This window comes from Castor canadensis, chromosome 9, assembly GCF_047511655.1.
Source record: "Castor canadensis chromosome 9, mCasCan1.hap1v2, whole genome shotgun sequence".
Taxonomy (NCBI): Eukaryota; Metazoa; Chordata; class Mammalia; order Rodentia; family Castoridae; genus Castor; species Castor canadensis.
Window position 1 is genome coordinate 39,178,194 of NC_133394.1, and position 20,179 is coordinate 39,198,372.

Here is a 20,179-nt window from a genome sequence, read left to right on the forward strand (position 1 = left end):
TAGCTAGAAGTCACCTCATGCTTTAATCTGCCTCCAGGCAGCAGACCACAACACAGAGTCCCCAGTGCACCTGTACACACCCTTAGGCACCAGTTCAACCTATAAGCTGCTGGTTATGCTAATGAGTCCTTACCTTCCTCCTGCCTCACCTTGTTCACTTTCCTTTTCCCCTACCCCCAGTCTTTACCCCACACAATGGGATTTTTGTTTGCTTCAGTAGCATGTGACAGCACAGTCCCTGCTTTGCCTAGCTCAGTGCTGCAGGTCTCTTGGGTAACAGGTGGCAGCTTCCCCTGTTAGATTCTAGGTATTAAAAAAGGATGACCTCATAGGGGTGGAGCTCTGGGACTCCAAAGAGGTGGCTGTGGCAGCTAGGTAAACCTGCAAGTGAAGCAGGTTAGTTAGAAAGGGACAGTTAAATTCCACACTCCAGTGGCTTTAACTTACACCCTGAGGCACCAGCAAGGAGCATTGCTAGCAAACCCCTGAAGCTTGTCTTTGTCTCACATGGAATCCAAAGAAACCACTGGGAAAGAAAACATGGGCACCAAGAAGAAGAATCTGACTTTCTTGAGACCCCGATTGTACATGCTGGAGAGAAGGAAGACAGACACTGTGGTGGACAGCAGTGTTTCTGGGGACCACTCTGGTACCTTGAGGAGGAGCCAATCTGATAGGACCGAATACAACCAGAAATTACAAGGTAACCAAAGAGAAATCACTTGCCCTGGATTGCCGCACTCCCAGCTCTGTTTTTGCTATCCCATTTGTAAAAAAAAAAAAACAGTTAAGGCAGAGGAAAAAAGCAAATATACTTCTCCTTCCCACTGAAGAAGAAAAATGAAGTTAAATGTGACTCATAAGTTATAGGGAAGGTTATGCAGATCAATAACTAAAAGCCAACTCTGAATTAATATTGCTACTTTTTCTCTGGTAAGGGTGATGTTTTTTCTTACCCTCCTCTTTCTTTTCTCTTCCCCTCCCAACTTAAAAAGTAGGAATAAGTAGAAAGCAAATGATTTAGAAACCTACACAAGATAGTTTATCTCAATAGGCAGATGCAAGATGTCACACCATGAGATCTATCTAGGTAATTGTACTGAACTGTGATTATGGTTATTTTAAATAAGGATGTGAATCTACAATCATGTTTGTGAAAAGTAAGTAATGTTATAGTCAACCAGATGGTATAACAGGATTTGCTGAAAATCACTTTGGTGATCATTCCCTTAGAGTGAATTGAATAATACCCAAATATGGTAAGAGATGTTTAGCAGGTTTTGATGTTCAATGATTTTTGAGGAAATAGCTTCAGTTTATTTTGTGATGGTTGTAAGGTAATTTGGCACAGTTATTAGAATATGCCCTCTACCTCAGGCTCTGAATTTCTATCTCTTCCCATCTACCCTCTCTCTGAAAGGTCATTTGCTCTAGTAAAACTTCGTTCTAATGGTGACAGTGTCAGCACTTGTCATGTGATCCTCCAGATCCTGCCTGTCCTGCTTTGAGCACAATGTGTGTTTGAACCGCCCTCATCCCTCTGTGAGCTGTCATTCTGGACTTAAAAACTGTAATGACATTAGAAAGACCAATGGGACAATCTGCTGGCATTTAGCAGATTGCTTTCCTCAAAAATGAGCTTAGACTTGGTTATGCAAATTAATTAAGTGATATAAGTTAAACACATTTAAATTAAATCTCTAAAAATTGTAACCAGGAGCTAATGCTTTAAAAAATTCTGCAGAGTTCAGCATTAAGTCACAGAAAAAATTATCTTCATGAAAGATTTTTTTTTAATGAGGGATGGATGATATTTGATCTTTGAATTTAATTTCTCTCAAGGTGATATTGGAAAGAATGTGAACTTTAGCGTCATACACATTTGGTTTTCAATCCAGGCTCTTCAACTTGCTACCAACAAGCCTCTGAAGACATTACTTAAAATTGCTGAACCTCAAATTCCCTGTTTGTGAATGTGAGACTGATGATACTTACCACAAAATGTTGTTCAATTAATTGACATTTATCTATGTTATATGCTGTGTCTTGAGAGTTACAATGGTGAGCAAAATAGAATATGTCCCAAGAATCACAACTAAAAAATAATTAAGAAAGCAAATTTGACCTTTACTCCAAAGAGCCTTAAAGTCTAGTTGAGAAAGATAAGACAGGTAAAGAAATAAATAATAAAGCAGCATGATAGAAGTAGAGGTAGAATCAACCATTTCACAGAAGGAGGATTGGGTGGAGGAGGCTATCAGGTCTTTAAGAGATAAGTTGGGGATGGCAAGAAGGTACAGATGGGAAGAGAAGGGTATTTTAACTTCTTCACTGGACTAAGTCTGAAATTATGTTATTTCCCTGTTTATTGCCTATTATTGACTCTCACCACTCCTCCAGTCTCTCTTACCCCCTCGCATTCTTCATGAAAGAAACCTGTTACTCTTGTTAACTGCTACATCTGTGCACATAAGGTCATACACAACACACAGTAAGACTTAGCAACAGCTAAATAACAAATGACTCCAGTGATTTGGCCCAGGAAGGGAAATGATGTGAGGAAAAACACCAAGTCCTGAAATAAGAGCTCTTACATATTTATGTATCTTCATATGTGAGGACATGTCCCCATTAATAAATGTGATTCTTCACTGAAATGTTAAACATATCAGTGATAGAAATGTACAGAATTGCCTACCTAACAATTAAATGTTAGTGAAAGTCTATCTCATTCTAGATTGCAATCCAGAGCACACAAATGACCAGTCCTCAGGTCACCTTTTCCATTCATTACAAGAACTACATCATCCTAGCTTCCAAGTTAGTTCAGCTCCTGATTGCTATTCTATTGGGGGCCTTAGAGATTATCTAAATAGGGGAAAATTAGTGGCTGAGTTATAAAACCTTGAAAAGGATTTTACATATGGTTATGAATATAAACTGTACATTTGAAATGTATATAACTTAATTATACACAGTGTGTGTTTGCATATGCAGATATCTATCTATAGGATACAGATATAGATGTGTATGTACATGAGGTATTTATGCAAAGATTAAACTTTTTATAAGAAGTGTATTGACATTCAGCAGTCTTTTCTGAAACCCTAAATGATTGATATTGACATTATAGGTGAAACTGACATCCTCTTCTTTAGGTACTAAGCACAAATGTTTGTCTTCCTCCAAAAAAATGTGTATATTAAAGGCTCTCCCCCAAAATTTGTATGTTGAAGCCTAATCTTCAATGAAATGGTGCTAGGAAGTGTGGCCTCTGGGAGATAAGAAGGTCATGACAGTAAAGCCTTCATGAATGGAATTAATGGCCTTATAAGAAAAGACACAAGACAGCTTGCTTCTGACTGTGCTGTCTGTCACTTATGGATATGGATACCTCAAACCAGAAAGCAGGCCTTCACTGGGAACTGAATGTACCAACACCTTGATCTTGGAATTCCTAGACTCTAAATGCTTACTGTTTAAGCCAGGCAGTCTATAGTATATTTTTATAGCAGACAGAAGTGACCAAGAAAATGGGCCAGTTACTTTCATCCTCTGTGGCCATACTAAACCACTTCTGGTTAATTTTTTAGCAAACACATTTTAGCTAATCAATCACCAGCATAAAGAAATGAGAGTGAATGGGTAAAGTGCCACTGATGTTATTTGTAACACAAGTAAAAACTCCTATCTTCCATTCATAGTGGGTGGGTGGTACCTTCTTTCTTTTCTTTTATTACCATTTTTTCCTTTTGCAAAGATCATTTTATTCTCATTGAGAATCAATTGGTTATCTTCTGAAATCCTGAAGTTCTCTTACTATGGTGATAACAAACCACCCTAAGGCATAAACTTTATACAGAATCACATATTGTGCAATATTAGATAAATAGCTCACCAAACAAGTTAGACTAGGTAAACTTTTGAGACCATTTAATTTATAATATTTTAAAAGAATGCAGTCAATCTGTAAGTGAGCAGGAGTTGTTAACACTGGTGACTTTTTCTCAAGGCTGAGTGAAGGGTTGAATAAAACTAATTGTTCCACTCCCTATGCATTTTTAACCCAATGCTGCAAGCCCTTTCCTTGGCAGCCTGTTCTTTCAGTATTGAGTAGCTCCTTTCTTTTTACCTGCCTCCAAACACTATTTAGTGAAATGGAAACTAAATAACTGAACCAGTAATGTGACACCAATACATATAGATGTGTGTCTTTTTTTTGTTTGTTTTTTTGGCATACTGGGGCTTGAACTCAAGGCCTTCACCTTGAGCCACCCACCAATCCTATTTTGTGGAGGGTTTTTTGAGATAGGGTCTTGCAGAGGTATTTGCCCAATCTGGCTTTGAACCACAATCCTCCTAATCTCTGCCTCCTGAGTAGCTAAGATTACAGGGGTGAGCCACCAGCACCTGGCATGTGTCATGATTTGAAGAATGAAATTTTACAGAAGTCAAGGCACTTTAAATAGTTTCTCTCATTCATGCATACAAGCCAAAGTGAAGCATGATATTTTACTTTCCCTTTTTGTCAGGAAAGATATCTTTCAGTTTTCATTCAGGAGGATCAATTGTGTCAAAATGTGAACCACAGAAATCAAAAATATTTGAGCAATTCTACCACAACCACCTTGCAATAAGCAGAATTATTCCTCCTGTGTTTGACCAATGTAATTTTAGGTGTAACTTTCTTAAAAGTGTCACATACAAATTCTACCTGTACTTTTTTATCCACAAAAAATATGGATTTAACAAAAAGTGAGAAATCAAGAGGGAGGGCAGAATGAAAGAAAGGAAGGACAGAGGGAGAGAGAGAGACAGAGAGAGAAAGAGAGAGAATGAGAGAGACCAGGCATGAATAGAAATGTTCCTAAAATAGTAATAGAGTGGGAAAAAAAGAACAGCACTTGAGCTATATTCATCTTTGTTTCTGTTGTTATAGGAAACTAGACCCTCTATTTATAGAATTACTTTTTTAATGCCACACTATATCAACTTCAGTACTTTTGTGGGTATCAATTTTCTTGTGCAGGTGGGATTATCACAAGAATTGCTAAATTTATGCATATCATGCTTAATTAGAATCAGGTAAGACTTGATTTCAGCGGTCTTTAGATTGCCCTTCTGCAACTTCTCACAAACAAGTGGGTGAGCGGTCCTTGGGACCAAGCTTATTACCTCCTCACTTCTAGACTATATCTGAGACTGGAATTTTCTGTTCCACAGATTTCAATACTGGTTCAAGGCCACTTGGACCTGTTCCTGTCCTCAGGTTAGACTGTGGCTGTTGGTGAGCATACTCTTAGGTCCAAGGGGCAGTTGGTACGGAGTGTTTTGGAGTTTGATCATGAGATGTTCACACTTTGCATCTGAGGTTCCCTTTAGATGGGAGAGCTGGTTACAGGAAGAGTTAGATTGGTGGCCTTCTGCCAAATTTTGGCATGAAACTCTTAGGAATCTGAGAACTCTAAAGTAAAACTTAGTTTTCAGATTGTTATGAAGGTAGGTTTGTAAAGATAGGAGAATATATCAGATTTTATTTAATTGTTTTCCAGCTTGGCTTATAACTTTTAAATATATAGCATGGTAAGTAGGCTGTATTTGTACTCGTGTTCAGGGCTCCTGAGAGAGGCAGCTGTAAGTGGTTTGGGGCAGTAATCTATGTTCAGGGTGTTTTCCTTCTGTACTAGGTCCTAGAAAGTAAGAGGGAACAAAGGAGAAGAAAGGGAGAAAATGAGCATATAACAGATGCCATATACACCAAGGACTGTTCTAGTCAGGGACTTTCACATACAGTTATTTAATCCCGACATCTTTTCTGTTCTGGTTTTATAGTTGAAAATAGGTGGTAGAGAGAGCTTGGATTTGAACTCAGATGTTTTCAATATTTATGAAACAGAATGAATATAATTAAGAGTCTGCATAGGTATTTTATGAGTATGGTTTACTAATACCAAGTCAAAGCAATTGGGCGATTGCAATGCAGGTTTTGTAATATGACGATTTTCCTCTGTTACTGTGATAAAGCCTGACCTGCTACTTTTCACTTTGACACTTGCATTTTTTTTCCAAATTATTGTGGCATGTTCTTACCAGTGTTGATATTTAATAAATACTTTTTTTGGTGCTGTTTAATTGTCAGGGAACAAAATTGCAATGTTATTTGCCTTATAGTAATAGCTTGATAATTTTTATTTCCCACTCAGTTGAGGATCTTGATACTTTTCTTTAGTTTTGTGCCTATTGTCATATATTTGCATCTCAGTGAAATTTAAAATTCATCTGATAAACTGAAAGCCCCATTGTATAGCAAGGGAGGGGAGGAGTAAAACTTTTGCAAATGAAATGAATGGAGTTATGCCCTGGAAACAAGTAGCTCTTTATATTGGTAGGTAATATATCAATAGAATTCTACAAAGTCAGCCTAAATTGTGAGTTGTAACTTAAATGCAGCAGGAAAATAGAGTGTGTGATTAAAAGCCTTTGTCCATAGGTATTCTGAGCAATTTCTTTCTTGATTAATCAATCAAAGAAGAAATGGATACTCTAGGATACCTGTTCTGATAAAGAATGTAATCTTGTACTGCCTGGCACCCAGCAGTTACTTAAAGAAAAAAACTGAAAGGTCGTGTCATTGCAGCCCCTCATAGAAATTGTTTTTTCTGAATGCTTCTTAATGTTGGGTCTCCTGTGTCACTACAAAAAAAAACTGTCACAGATTTCTGCTTCTGTGTTTGTTGTGAAGTGGTTGATGAAGACATTGTTTACCTCTCTCTCTGCATCCAGATTTTATTCAAGGAAAAACTTGGACTCACCTTAAGAATTAGAACATGTTCCCCTCCTAGGTAAAAGCAAGCAGTTTACTATATTTAGCAATCAGGAGTCTAGAGTTAAATTTATACCCACTTTCTGGTTGTTGTATTAACTCTCTTCTCTCCCTAAAAGTTTCTTCTTGAAATCTCTGTTAAGTAAGTGTTCTCTTTGTCTTACAGTCCTTTCCTGAGCCCATCCTATCTAAACTAGCATAAAGAAGGAAATATTTTTCTACCTTCTTATATTCTGTTAGTGGAGCCTGTGAGTTGTACCGACAAAAGACCAATTAGAAGAAGAAAAAGCATACAAAATTTTTTTGAGATTAATAGTTTTATGTGACTGGGGTAAGAGGCAGTGAAAATTCCAAAGAAGCAGTTAGACCTAGGGGATTATGTACTCTTTAAACAAAAAGCAATGAAATTTGGAGATGTGGAAAAAAATTAAAAATGGGCAGTTGGGTTAGCAACAGTAACTTATGGGAAACTGAATAGGAAATATATAGGGGAAAGTGCAAGAAAATACAAATTTGTTTCGTTGTTTGTACAAACTCATTTTGATTGCACCAGCCCATCTCCAGTGATAAGTATTTTTCCTCTTCCTGCTTTAGAAAAGGCACTTTCTCATGAGATTTTATGCCCTGCTTTTAGGCAGAAAGGAGAACAGAACCCTTCCTGCACCTGTTGTTTCTCAGGAAACTTATGCTCAAAATAACCCAAGTATATGCTGGGGCTGCTTTAGTGGCCTTCATCCCCTGAATGCTCTTTGAAATTATACTATTCTATTCTATTTGGGGGTCTCTTTTTCATTTGAATATAATTTCTCTTGGGCTAGAGACTTTGTCTTTATTAGCATTTAAATGCTCAGCTCAATCAATATCTAAAGATTTAAAAATACAGATGTCTAAGATTGTTATATTTCTATCATTTTCATTTCCCTACTCTTTAATACTAGTCAACTTTTGATTACAACATCATTTTTCTGGAGAGGGAGGTATAAATTAATTATTTTAATAAATAGAAAGATAAAATTCCTTGGTTAAATAAAATAGGATTTCATTTTAAGAAATTTATTCAACAGGTGTGTGCTAAGTGTTTCTTTGAGGTAGGCCCTAAGAATATAAAAATAAACTAGAAGCAAACTCAGCCTATTGAGTCAGATAGGCAGTGAACAAATAATTACAGAAAAGTGCTAAGTGCCTAGCAGATGCTACAGGTTCTGTTCCCAGGTTGCAGATTCTGTGATTTCATTTAGGGTGTGGAAAGTATATTAGGAAACATTCTTGTGACCACTCCATGAGGAACAGAAGGCAAGGGTGTGTGACTGGGCAGAGAGACAGAGGTTAAACTGTGATGTGTTTCCAGTGGAAGATTTGGGCAATTCTGAAGGGAGTTTTGAAATGGATGAACTTTCAGAGTTGTTTCCAGTGCTGTTAAAAAAAAAAAAAAACTGGGTCCTTATATCACCCTTCAAAGTTACTGGGTGAGAACACCTTGGGAAGGAGCATGGCCCAAGAGGAGCTCCTTTCTGAGACTGTCCCTAAAGAGCCTATCTTGGGGTCACTCTCAGCTGCTGAACAATAACTTCTTTCTCTCTCCTCTCTCTCTTTTTTGTAATGCTGGAGTTTTGAGTCAGACCCTCACACTTGTTAGGCAGGTACAGTACCAAAACTTCTTTATTTGGAGCTAGTTAATCCATCACAACATCTACCACACAGTGAGTGGCTGTCATTATATTAGAGGCACAAACTAGGCAATATAGGAACCGTGCTTTAAGAAGTCCTTAATGGTAATTCTAAAACACCAAAAGAAGAAACACTGAAATATGAATCCACTTATAAGTTTTAAGGAGCCTGGGCAACATTGAGTTTCCCTCCCCTCTCCCCTTTTTTAATGTTACCATTTGCTTTGTGGTTTGTTCTTAAGGAGTTTTCTAAACTTGACAAATTTTTGAACAATACTCAAAAGCCTCAAGATACCCTTAAAATCTGCTAACAGTGACCCAGTATGTTCCAGGAACTGTGCTATTTTGTACTTTTCAAAAAAATATTTCATGCACGTTAGAAAGATAGGTAACAGAACTAAATGAAATCTATACTGCATATAATCGCTAGAATAACCCACTCTCAAAATACAGTACTGAGATACCTGATTATCTGAGCTGTCTGGTCTTTGAACACTGCTCATCAACACTAACTCCAGAGAACACAGGTGGACAGAATGTCTGATGAAGAACTGGGTCAGAACATTAAACCTCATTGCTCCTTTGGTAAATACTCATCATTGCACTTCCACTTTCTATAGCAGTGCTAAATTTATCTCAAAGAAGGGTAAATATACTCCAGGGATTTTTTCAAGATCATTCATTGTGAGAAAAAATAATTTATTTTCTTTCTTTTGTGCTTTGAATATATGTTTTCTGTGTATGCCTTATAATTACATGATATATTAACATGCGTATGCATGTTAATAGACAAAAACACTTGAGATGAAATTCTGACATATATTACAACACAGATAAACATCAGGCTAAGTAAAATAAAGCAAGCAAAAAGACAAACACTGTGAGTTCACTTCTGTGAGGTGTGTGGAGTAGTCAAATTCACCAAGGCAGAAAATAGAAGAGGGTGGGGGAAGGAGGAAAAGAGGGCTATTGACTACTGGGTATAGAGTTTCAGTATGGGAACATGAAAAAGTTCTGGAAACGGATGATGGTGATGGTTAAACAATGTGCATTACTTAAAGTTGCTGAATTACATACTTAAAAACAGACAACATGGTAAATTTTACCACAATAAAAAGTAATTCAAACATTTGGGCACCCTTGTATTACACTTTAAAATGTGGTCTATGCCTTCTCCCAGCCTGGCTCTATCTTCCCATGCTCATCTCTGAGCCTCCGGGCAGTTTACTTTGGACTGTTGTCATGTCTTGATATGTGATGTTTCCTCAGGTTGGAGTGCTAGTCCATATCCTGGTCATTTTATAAATGCCTACTCATCTTTTCAAGTCTTTCTTTCTCAGTCTTCACACCCAAATTATATTCATGTATTACAATGTTGGTACATTTTTTGTGCTTGGTATTTACCTGTCAATGTCTTTTTCACTTGGTCGAATTTCTGGAAGATAGGACATGTGTGTCTTCCAAGCCTAGAAAAGGTTGGCATGTACTCAATAATTGTGTTTGTTGAGTTAATGAGTGAGTGAATGATAAATAAACAGTCAGTGGCAGTTGTGCAATGAAAATCCTAGTGGACAACGGAGGCCTTTGCCCATGGCTGGTTCCAGCTTAGCTGGGTCTTTCTTTTTTTCATTTTCATTAGGATCTATTCATTGTATAGGGTGATTATTGTAAGCCAGGTCTTGATCCCTTCCTCACTGGCTCAGAGCCACTGTTCCTGGGTATGGATCTAACTACAGCAAAGGAATTATTTTCTGGTTTTTATCATGTCTCATATTCTTGCCTCTATATTATGTTTTGTTGAACTGTTTTTTTAAAAAATTTTGTCATTATTAGCAAGGGAATACAAAAGTCATATCTACCATGTACTGGAAGACAGAAATAGGTTATCTTTTCAACCATGATATTACATTTTTTATAACCAGATGTGGATTAAAAAATTATTTTTTCTGGGATAGTCAAAGATTATAGTAGAGTGCTTTTCTCCTTTTATTTTCTGTTCTCTTTATATTAATCAAATCTATGCATCTAAAATATGAGTGCTATGTTTGAAAATAAATATTTTCCTAGAATTTGAATTGCTTGTTAATGTTACATATTTAGGTTGTCATGTTATAATGGCACTGCTATTTTTTAAATTTTTTAAATTTAAAAAACGTAATTATTTCTAAATTGCTACAGTTAAAATTTCATAGTGTGCTTTTTTATTCTGTGTTTTTCTGCATAGAAGTGAAATATGAAATGCAGATCTAAAATTAAATTTATATTTTAATAAAAGAATGCTTGGAAAACAAAGTCAACACTCTCCAAGAAAAGGGATGCTTCATTATACTACAGTTGCAAGCAAATATTTTATGTATCCAACTTTTGATATGTAAAGTATAACCAACATTTAATTGTGGTTTAACTTTTATTTCAGTGAATCACTAATTAGAATTTTTGAATGAGAAAACATTATCAGAAAAGCTCAAGTCTTGTATAGATTTTTCTATATGTTCTTATTAATATGTACCAGTGAAAGATAATTTAAAAATTCATACCAAAATTCAAAACATATTTCAACTTTTCCTAGTTAATACATTGTGTTCAAACTCGGGTGACCTTTGAGGCTCTCTTGTTTAGCAAGAGTGTTAGAATTAAAAACCGTCTATGCTGAAAGCAGACACACGAGAGACAGAAGAAATCTTGACAAGGAAATTTCTTTTGATCAAAAGGGTGCACACACATATTCACTCAGGCCAAGCAAACACATGAGCACACCTGACAGTGGCTCTTCCTTATATCCCTAATGCAGTTGTCCTTGCCCCTAGTCCTGGATTGGTCCAGGTCAAAGGTTCATTATCTCTCCCAACTGGCTAAAGGTTTAGGGGATGGGTTAAGGTACATGGTTTGCCAGGCAGTTTTTGTGAGCAATGGAGCTGTACAAGAATCCAGAAAAAGAAACAGGAACTTTTAAACAATACAAGCAGTCTAAGATGGTGACATAAGGAACTTTAAGTAATCTAAGAGGGCGACATATACTTTGTTAGAAAAGACTGTTAGAAAAGAACATGCAATATCATGTATACTATATGTACACACCCTGCAACACTTTCGTTCCATGAATAGCAATGCACAGATCACTGTGTTGTACATGGTGTTTGGAACCTATGGTTTGTAATTGTTAAGTGGAATTAAAATAATCTGCTTCATTAGTTAAGTGGAAGACTAGCTCTGTTTTTCATTTGTCTAAAATCTATAAAATATGGAGAACAAAGGGCTGGGGATGTAGTTCAATGGTAAAGTGTTTTCCTGTCATGTACACAACCCTGGGTTTGACTCCCATTAACACAAAAAAAGAATGATGTAACCCTGTGTCTAAACTAGCATAAAGGTCTTATCAATAGAAGAGGAGGAAAAAGCAATGATAATTTTCTCACAATCTATTCAATTCATCTTTAAATTAATGCATGACTGGCAAAAAAAAAAAAAGTTGCATTAGCCCCCAAAATCACCTTCTTACTCGAAACCTTCTCTGACCTTCCCTGTTTACACAGTGGCAATTGTGATTACCACCTGCTGCTTTGTTTTCCTTCACAGCACCTTATCACTATCTGGTATGCTGAAGTTTCTTTGTTGCTGTTTTATTGTTCCTCTTTCGCCATTAAAAGATGCTTCAGAAAAGGCTGAAGTTTTTGTCTTTCTTCATTGCTGTATTGCTAACATCCAGAGCAAAATTTCTCAGCACTGGCACTACTCACATTTGGGCTAGACAATTCTGTGTTGTAGGGTATGGTCCTCTGCATTGTAGGATATTAGCAGTATCTTTGTCTTTTATCCACAAGCTTCTGGCAATCCTCACTCCCACTACCTGCTGATGACAACCAAAAATGACTAAACAGTACCAGAATTCCCTTAGGGGAGGGTAAAATTGCCAAGGTAAGAAACATTGCTGGCACAATGAGCTCTCAATAAATATTGGTTGAGTTAATCAACAAGTTGGTAAAATCAGTATGTCTCATCTAGCCAAAATTTTGCATTCTCAACAATAGGAAAATCACAACAGGAAAGTCAAACACAGGGAAGGCTTTGCCAAGTTAAGTTCCCATTCTACTCAGGACTTAGAACCTGTCCACTTTCACTTATTTGCTTCCACTAAGGACTTTAAATAAGGACATTTATATAAAGGCCCATTGATTTAGCTCTTAATTGTCCTGGCTGTGCTATGCTGATCTCTGTTGAAGCCTGTAAATTCAAACCAAGGCCACTTAAGTAATTTTCAAGCCAGGTAAGCTTTGTTGAATTCCTTTTTGAAACCCACTTCTCTACTTTCTGCAGCAATTAGCAGTCAGAGGAAATAAATCACATGCCTTTCAAATGAGGATAAAATATTTCCCAGCCCCAATGTTTGAGCTTTCACACTCAGAGCAGTGGAGGGTCTGCTTCTCCATATTTCTACTTGATACCTCACTGGCTTCTCCCCAAAACCTGCTTGACATGCAATTATTTTCAACCTATTTCACAGAAGGGCTGTTCCATTCATCTTTCTGTGGATCAGATTTCCAGTGAAACTGATAAAAGGTTTTGCTATGTGAAACTTATGTCAGTAAGGTTCAATGCAATGCTATGCCAAGGTTTTTGGGAGTGTTTATGGGGAAGTAGATATGAAATACAGCAAGGAACAAAAGAACATTTATAATCACATCTGGGGGTTGGTCACAATATGAGTGGAATAAAACTCTGCATTGAATTAAGAATGGGTTGCACTGTATAGGTAGAAATGGAACTGGACTGATGCAGGTAGAGAGGGACGGAGACTTAATCTGTCTAGAAATTAGTTTTCTTTTCTGAATAAAGGGAAGGTCTTATACCTTATGCCCTCTACCCAGCTTTTCCAGGGTAAGAACCACTGACTGGCTATTACCAGTCAGTGGGATCCAAAAGGAAACCATCATGGCTCCCTATTTATTTAAATGGTGCAATTACATGGTTAACCAACTCAGAAATCTGAGAATCAGCTTTGACTTTCCTTCTCTTTTATTCCTACATCAATAATCATGTTTATTTTATCTCCTAAATTCCTCTTCATTTGTTCAGTTCTCTTCAACCTCTTGACAACTAGACTAAGCTTAACAGCTTCCTTCTCTGCCCTATCAAATGTCCAGGTGAACAACTACACCTGCCTCTAAGCTTGTTCTTCATCTCCCTTCCCAAATATGGCCACACAAAGGCCAAAGTGACATTTCTAATAGAATCTGATCATGTCGCTTGTTTAAATATGCCTCACTTACTTCTCAGTGTTATGTTTGAATATGAAGTGTCTCCTAAAAGCCTCATGTATTGATAGCTTGGTCCCCATCTGGTAGCTGCAACCATTGAGAGGTGACTGGATCATAAAGAGTCTCACGTCATCAATGTATTAGCTCATTGATGGATTCATGACTTGATAGCTTTATCAAGAGGTAGTGGGAGGTGGGGCCTGGTTGGAGGAAGTAGGTCACTGGGGGTGTGTCTTTGAAAGTTATCTTGTCCCTCAGGTTTTCAGGAAATAATCCATCAGAATATCTGACAATGAATTCCTAATGCTTTTGGCTGTATTTATTATGTAAGACTTAATACATTGCTTCTATAAGTTTAAGAATTTTCCTACTGTTAATAAATGTGCTCTATTTTTACTTTTATGTTCAGAAAGTTATTCTCACTTTTTTGTCCTGATTGTATAAATACAAGGAACCTACTAATATATATAACCATTTGAATGCTACAAGTTTCGAGTTGTAGATATTTTCATTTTATTCTGGTTCCTCAAGTTCTCAGAGTTACCCTTTTCTGAGGAAAATCAATTTGAAGGACTGTAAGACAGAAAATTTGAAACTAAGGAGTCCAACTTTGTGCCTTTTAAAAAATTCAGTGTATTGGAAAAGAAAGCATCCATATGTAAAAGTCTAATATAAGTAAAAGGGATAAAAATATCTTTGTGTATTAACATGCTGTGAAAAGGGAGGAAGGGGAGGGTAGGAAGAAGAAAGGTAATTTCTGCAGAAAATTAGGGCAATACTGGTTGCCTTTTATTAAAAAGGACATTTAATGCTTTCAAAATTGCTTTTTTGCCATTTTTGTAGTTGTGGTGTAACAGTTTATATAGTATCTGGTCATATATGACAACCTACAACATTAATGTGAATGATAAGGAGTAATCTAGTTTGCTTACATAACATATACACAATTGAAATCTCATAGAAAGGTTAAAAAGGAAATACTGTGTAATGTTTCCTAAAAGTAAAATTTATTGCTGGACTCTGGTGGCTTACACCATAATCCAAGCTTCTTGGGAAGCTAAAATCAGGAGGATCTGGGTTTGAGGATAGCCCAGGTAAACAGTTCCCCCAAATCCCATCTCCAAAATAACCAGCCCAAATGGACTGGAGGTATGACTTAAGTGGTAGAGTGCCTGCTTTGCAACTGTGAAGGCCTGAGTTCAAACCCCATGCTCCCAAAAGGAAAAGTTTATGGTGAGATTGGTTTAATATCACATTAATCTATGATGGCTTTTAAACCTTCCGGAAAGAAGTATAATTTGTAGAAGAATCTTGAGTGGATTAAATAAAAGTTTTTAAAGCTACACATGTTCTATATTTTTATGAGAAAATAATGCAAAGTACTTTGAAGGAATTTGGCTTCTATTTAAATGTTAAAATATATGGATGTAATGAGTTTAAGAAGCCCGTAATTACCTGTAAATCTTACGGAATTATCTGCTTTCAATTACTATAAAATAGAGGATATATCATTTCACAGGCAGGTTTAATAAATTACTGATCAAAGTTATCTTGTCCCTGGCCCCTTCCTGTCTCTCTCTCTGCTTCCTAGCTGCCATCAGGTGAGCGGCTCTGCTCCACCATGCAGTTCTACGACGTTGTTCTGCTTCAGCATGGCCCAGAAATAACAAAGTCAGTTGATCATGGGCTGAAACCTCTGAAAACCTAAGCCAAAATAAACCTTTACTCCCTTTAAGTTTTCCCCCTCAGGTATTTTGTTACAACAAAAAGCTAACTAACATACCTATTGTTATTCAAAATCCCAGATCCCTTAATTATGTTTTTGAGACTGTCATCTGACAACCTCTCTTATCTCACCACCTCCTCACATCCTCTAACACTTGTACTTCCATCACACCAAGCTGTTTTCACATCTTGTTTGGTAGCCAAGCTTTAGATACTTCTTTTGCCAATGACATATCCCTTTTCTCTTCACCTACTGCTATCTCTTCCAGATTTTAGTTTGTGTGTTACATCTCCAGTGGATCTTAGCACAGGTCACAGAATATTTTAAATATATCTGTATACTGATGTTTTTAAAATATTGCCTGATATTTTAAATTTCAAAGTGATTGGCATTCTATATAGAATGTTTCTAGAACAATTTTCTATTTATGCAATCTTTTAGATTTGTCTCATTCAGTTCCTAATGTAAAGCAGCATTTTGGTAACTTGACTTTATCAAATTATTTCAAAACATTAAAGCAGTTTTCCTGGTCCCATGTATGTTCTTTTGCTCTCACGTTTCCTCAATTTATATAAGGTTAGTTAATTAACATAATCACAATATGAAGTACAGTGATAGAATCAGGGAACACAGCTAATATGTGGAAAAATGTACAGCTTGATTGTTAAGTGGAGAACTGCATAGACATAGTTCACGTTTTAAGGAGGGGAAGGAGATACTGGTTTATCCTGTGACTTTAATATCCTATTAGTACTTCTAGATCATACATTTCTTTTTCTTTCTTTTTTTTTAACATATATTCACTGTACAAGGGGTATTTGTTGTGACAATTCTGAATAGTCTTACATTGTACACTGGTTAGATTATCCCCTCCATGTTCCCCCCTTACAACCCTCTCCTTGTCCCACTTAAAGCAATTACAGGAGGTTTCATCATTCTATTTCCTATATGCATATGAAGTCCATCAACCATATTCCCTCACCTTCATCTCCTTCTTTTGCCCTCCCTCCTCCCACAAGTAACCTCCCAACATACACTGTACCTATTTTACAGTCTTGTCTTTCCTTATTAATTTTAAAGTCAATGTTCGAAAGAGTTTTTCAATGTATCCCAACTGTGAATATGCTTTACTGTGGTCAGTAACCCCCTCTGCTACTCTAACTTACCTCTTCCTTCCCACCCCCCATTATTCAACAACTTTCAGTGCATATTGTTATCTCATCTACCTGCACAGATGTGTTGTATTAGATAGTGCTGAGTCTCCACCACTCTCTTTTCCTTTCCCTCCTCCCCTGAGCTCCATAGAGCAGTTCCACTGCTACATGTTCTACATGTAGATGTGATATCATATGTTTCTTGACAACACCGTTGTTTTATTTGCTTCCGTGTATATACCAAAGTACCTACTCAAATCCATTGGGTTATTTATTTATTTATTTTTATCTACTCCTTTTTTATTGTTTTCCTGAGTGGAAAACATTGTGGCATTTACAAAAGTTCTTACAATGTATCAGATATATCCTACTTAGATTTATCCCTTCCTCTGTTCTGCTTTATCCCCTTCTCCCCACTCTTGAAATAGTTTCAACAGGTATCATTTGCGTTTACATTCATGTGTGCATAGTATTTGCACCATATTCACCCTCCTACCCCCTTTCCCTGCTATCTGCCTCCTGCCACTGGTACTACTCCCATCCCCCACAGGACCTGTTCTGCCCTGCTGTTCTCTGATTTTGTTGAGGAAAAAAGTAAAAAGAAAAAATGACATTTCTGCTTGTTTGAGATAAAGGTAGCTAGCTACACAGGGAGTTTCCTTGTGATATTTCCATGTATATGTGAACTATAACCTCAGTTGGTTCATCTCCTCTATTTTTCTTCATTTTTCCTTAATCCCTTTCTTATGGTGGTTTCAGCCAGTTTAAGAATTCTACATTCATTCTTGTATAGAGAGTATATCAACCATATTCATCTTAGTTTCCTTCTTTTACCCTACCCCTCTCATATGTGACCTCCCCTTAGTGTGACCGGTTTTTCATAATATTGCAGTATTTGTATTAGGTTTACATTGCACATATGAGAGAGAAAAAGTGGCTTTTGGTCTTCTGAGCCTGGCTAACTTCACTTAAGATATTCTCCAGTTCCATCCATTTACCTGCAAATGACAAAATTTCATTCTTCTTTGTGGCTGAGTAAAATTCCATTGTATATCAATATCATATTTTCTTAATCCTTTCATTGGCAGTGGGGCATCCTGGCTGTTTCCATAGATTAGCTGCCAATAGGTAATTTAAAAGTTGATATTAAATTAGATAAAACGTCAAAAATTAGGGAATTTTTGTGTGACTCAAGTGACAGTGTTTGCCTACCAGGCATGAGGCTTGAGTTCAAACTTAATACCATCACTGTAAAAAAACAAAAACAAAAACAAAAAAAGCCTAGTGGGGCACTGGTGGCTCACACCTGTAATCCTAGCTACTCAGGAGGCAGAGATCAGGAAGCTCAAATGTTGAAGCCAGCCCAGGCAAATAGTTCGTGAGACCCTATCTCAAAAAAAAAAACCCATCACATAAAAGGACTGGTGGAGTGGCTCAAGGTGTAGGCCCTGAGTTCAAACCCCAGTACCACAAAAAAAAAAACCTAGGAAATTTATAAAATTGTTAACTTTAACTTATGATATTAATTGATTCTTACTTAATTATGAATATATAAGTGGTTTTGATAAAATCATAAATTACTTAAGAGCCAGTTGATTTTGTTATATTCCCCATCTGTTTTCTAATAAAATGAGTGTGCAAGGTGTCTGGTAAATAAATGTCAAGTGGCGTGGTGTATGTGTACCTAACTAGTCTCATGTTGAGGGAATAAGGGTGAGGGTATATGAAATTATTAGTTCTACCTCCTTATTAAGAGATGGGTAGTTTTTCAATATGATTATAGAAATCTTCATCCATGGTTATTTGTTGCTAGTCATTGTTAAGTAATATCAGCTAGAGAACTTAATCTAAATAAATAAGGACCAAGATTTAAAAATAATGATAAGCTATGCACATCAGCAGAATGTAGTCATACTGGCCATCTGCTTGCTCTTTAAACTTTCTCAAGAAACCCAATTTCAGTGAACTCAGTGAAGTCAGAAACTTAGTGAGTTAGCTTTGGTATAAAAGGAAGGGAATCAGAGTTTTAAAATTCAGGCATTATTGTATGACTCCAAGCAACATGCAAAGGTGGTGTTCCCATGTCAAATTAACCACAGTGCACAGCAGGCATCTATTGAATCGACTTTGTAGCAGTCCTTGCTATGTTTGCTTTTTATAGCCAAGGAGAGTAATTTCCTAATGGACACTCAATTTCTCTCCTGCTCTTGGAATATTTCCAAGGGGGAGGGGGGAAGAGGAGAAGCAGGTGCAGTCATCGAGAACCAGATACAGAATAATAGCAAGTGAATCCCAGTCATAAAAACAATGAATGGGAGGGTTTTTTTGAGAGGTTTCTGTATGTCAGATGCTGAGTTAAGCAGTTTTTGTGCTTTATCTCAATTCTCACAACCTTCTACTAGTGAGTAGTAATTAAAATGCAGGTTTAGAACCTAGACAGGTTCAAATTTGAATCCTGGACCTAACACTTAACAGCAGTGAGACCTGGACAAATTACTTAACCTCTATGTGTTTCAACTGCTTCATATTTAAAAGGAAAGGAATAAATACACATCCATCTTACAGTGCTTTTGTGAGGAAGAGGTAACATAATGCAGGCTCAGTGTTCAGTTATGCAGTGAGTACTCAAAATGTTAGTTGTTATTATTATCATTATTATAACTATTTTTCTTATGTTGCTTCTACAAATGAAGCAATTTAGTGACACCAAATGGCTTGATCAAGGTCACACAGCTAATGGGTAGCATTGCCAGAATTTCTCTTTGTCCAGAAAAATTCTATTACATATTACAAGATATGCCATGATGGGAACATACCAGTCAGGGGTTGGAGTGAGAAAACAGCCTCATTGCTAATGAGATCTGTTTGAATTCCAGCTCTTCTGTCTACACTGTGGATCCATGGATAAATCCTACTTACATTCACTGTGTTCAGTTTCTTCACCTCTAAAATTAGAATGGGGTTGTGGAGCAGATTACAGAAAAATGCATATTTATAAAACTGGTGCATAATAAGTGCTTTAAGTTGTTGTTCTTATAATATTTCATGATATATTAAAATGAGTATAGTTGCAGTAATACTAGAAAATGATTAACTACCTAAGTAATTTTTAGTATATATTTTATAAACAAAATCTAGTATACAGATGTAGTAGAATATTACCCAGTCTTAAAAGGTAAAATTCTTTTTTTTTTTAATTTTGTGGTACTGGGGTTTGAACTCAGGACTCCCCAGCCTTTTTTGCTTTATTTTTAAGATAGAGTCTCACTTTTGCCTAGGTCCAGCCTTGGACCGCAGTCCTCCTGCCTCTGCACAAGCATAGCTGGGATTTACAGCTGTGAGCCACCACATCCAAGAAAAGAAATTCTGACCCATGCCATAACACAGATAAACAGGGAGAACATTGTGCTAAGTGAAATAAACCAGGCACAAAAGGACAAATATAAGGAGTCCACTGAAATGTGGTACCTAGAGCACTAGATTCATAGAGGCAAAAAGTAGAATGGTGGTTAGTGAGAAGTAGGAGGGGAGGGAGTTGGCATTGTTTAATGGAT

At 36.8% G+C, this 20,179-nt stretch overlaps 1 protein-coding gene across 1 annotated transcript in view; it reads left to right on the forward strand.

Annotated features, from left to right (window-relative positions):
- The first annotated feature begins 235 nt into the window (after positions 1 to 235).
- Arhgef38 (Rho guanine nucleotide exchange factor 38) overlaps positions 236 to 20,179 on the forward strand; it is a 127,456-nt gene continuing 107,512 nt past the window's right edge. The window contains exon 1 of the mRNA XM_074041479.1: positions 236 to 703. Coding sequence (XP_073897580.1) covers positions 508 to 703 — 196 coding nt within the window. The 5' untranslated portion in view covers positions 236 to 507. The remainder of the gene's footprint in view (positions 704 to 20,179) is intronic.